Consider the following 1,444-nt stretch of genomic DNA (forward strand, 5'->3'; position numbering starts at 1 on the left):
TCTACAGCCAATCAGGATGCACAGAAGGGTGAACAGTTAAAAAATTAATAAAATAAAATAAAAATCCAACAAACGGTAAGACCAGGAAAGCTTAACCACGATATATCGAGGGAACACCGTCCTTTAAGGCCACTAAATTGTCACACAAAAAGTTAAATGGAGCTGTCAGCCTCTGATCAAATTTGCAGAAAAAATGTTAAAACCTCATTTAGCGACGTCATGGTTAACTCTTATCCTTCATTCTTGATTCCTCTCAACAGATCCTGCAGAACATTGTCGGGACCGCACTCATCATCCTGGTAGCCATCGGATTCAAAACCAAGCTGGCAGCTTTGACTCTGGTGGTGTGGCTCATGGCCATCAATGTCTACTTCAATGCCTTTTGGACCATCCCCGCCTACAAGCCAATGCACGACTTCCTGAAGTACGATTTCTTCCAAACCACTTCAGTCATCGGCGGTCTTCTGTTGGTGGTGGCTCTCGGGCCCGGTGGCGTGTCCATGGACGAGAAGAAAAAGGAGTGGTAGGGTAACGGAGGGAGAGGATCCCATGGCACCACAAATCTCCCCTACCATCCGGGACACAAAGACCTTCCCTCTGTTCAAGTTTGGCCCGCTGGGCTGTGCAGTTCTGTTTGTTTTACCAATATGGCCAATTCCCAAGAAAAAAAAACAAAAAAAAACCACCAGTGGACATTTTTTTTCTCACAATATCAACCCCTGCAAAAAAAAAATCTTGTTACTGTCATTGACTGTACCAGTTTTGCCCCATTTAATAACTGTTCTTGTATGTCAATTTTCTTGACATCAAGACTGAATTGCCTGTTTATTTTCAAATGCAAGTAAAAAAAAGAAAAAAAAGATGTTCTGTGAGCTGAAAAGTCATGCATTTTTTTAGGTGTTATGTCATAAGTTATATTTTCACTTTAATATTTTTTAAATAAACCGGCAATTGAATCCAAGATCCGTTGGGTTACCCACAATGTTGACCCTTCGGAAACCTTTTGGGGTTTAGTGGACTCGTCCTTTCGAACTTGGGCACTGATTTGATACCAACTCCAGGTTTTCTGTGCTCTCTGGTTTGTTTTTGCAGCACTATAATGTCTCTTACATTCGTACACTTTCCACTCAGTCAAATATGAACGATTCATGCAGAGTTGACTCTCAAGACGTGTGCATTGAAATCATAAGTGGTGAATGGCAGTCGTTCCTAACGGTTATCAGTTCCAGGACTTGTCATTGGGAACTTTGTACAATACATCTCTGGCAAAAGCTGAACTAGTGAACTGTATGATTTCTAAGAGTAATTGTTTAAGGGGCTCTAAACAGTTGTGAAACCTCATTTTGCAATTTAGAACAGTGAAAAGCATCAAGCAGCGCCATTGCCCATCAGGACTTTTGTCTCTGCTTGATGTTTTTGCTTTGTGAGAGAATAATCTTTAAAA

At 41.1% G+C, this 1,444-nt stretch overlaps 1 protein-coding gene across 1 annotated transcript; it reads left to right on the plus strand.

Moving 5' to 3' along the window:
- Positions 1-230: 230 nt before the first annotated feature.
- Positions 231-1,444, plus strand: LOC112139914 (surfeit locus protein 4-like; the record flags this gene model as incomplete). Its single annotated transcript, XM_036211083.1, has 1 exon — positions 231-1,444. A coding segment is annotated over one exon (297 nt), but the record flags the coding sequence as incomplete, so codon positions are not given.

Source organism: Oryzias melastigma, unplaced genomic scaffold, assembly GCF_002922805.2.
Source record: "Oryzias melastigma strain HK-1 unplaced genomic scaffold, ASM292280v2 sc00479, whole genome shotgun sequence".
Taxonomy (NCBI): Eukaryota; Metazoa; Chordata; class Actinopteri; order Beloniformes; family Adrianichthyidae; genus Oryzias; species Oryzias melastigma.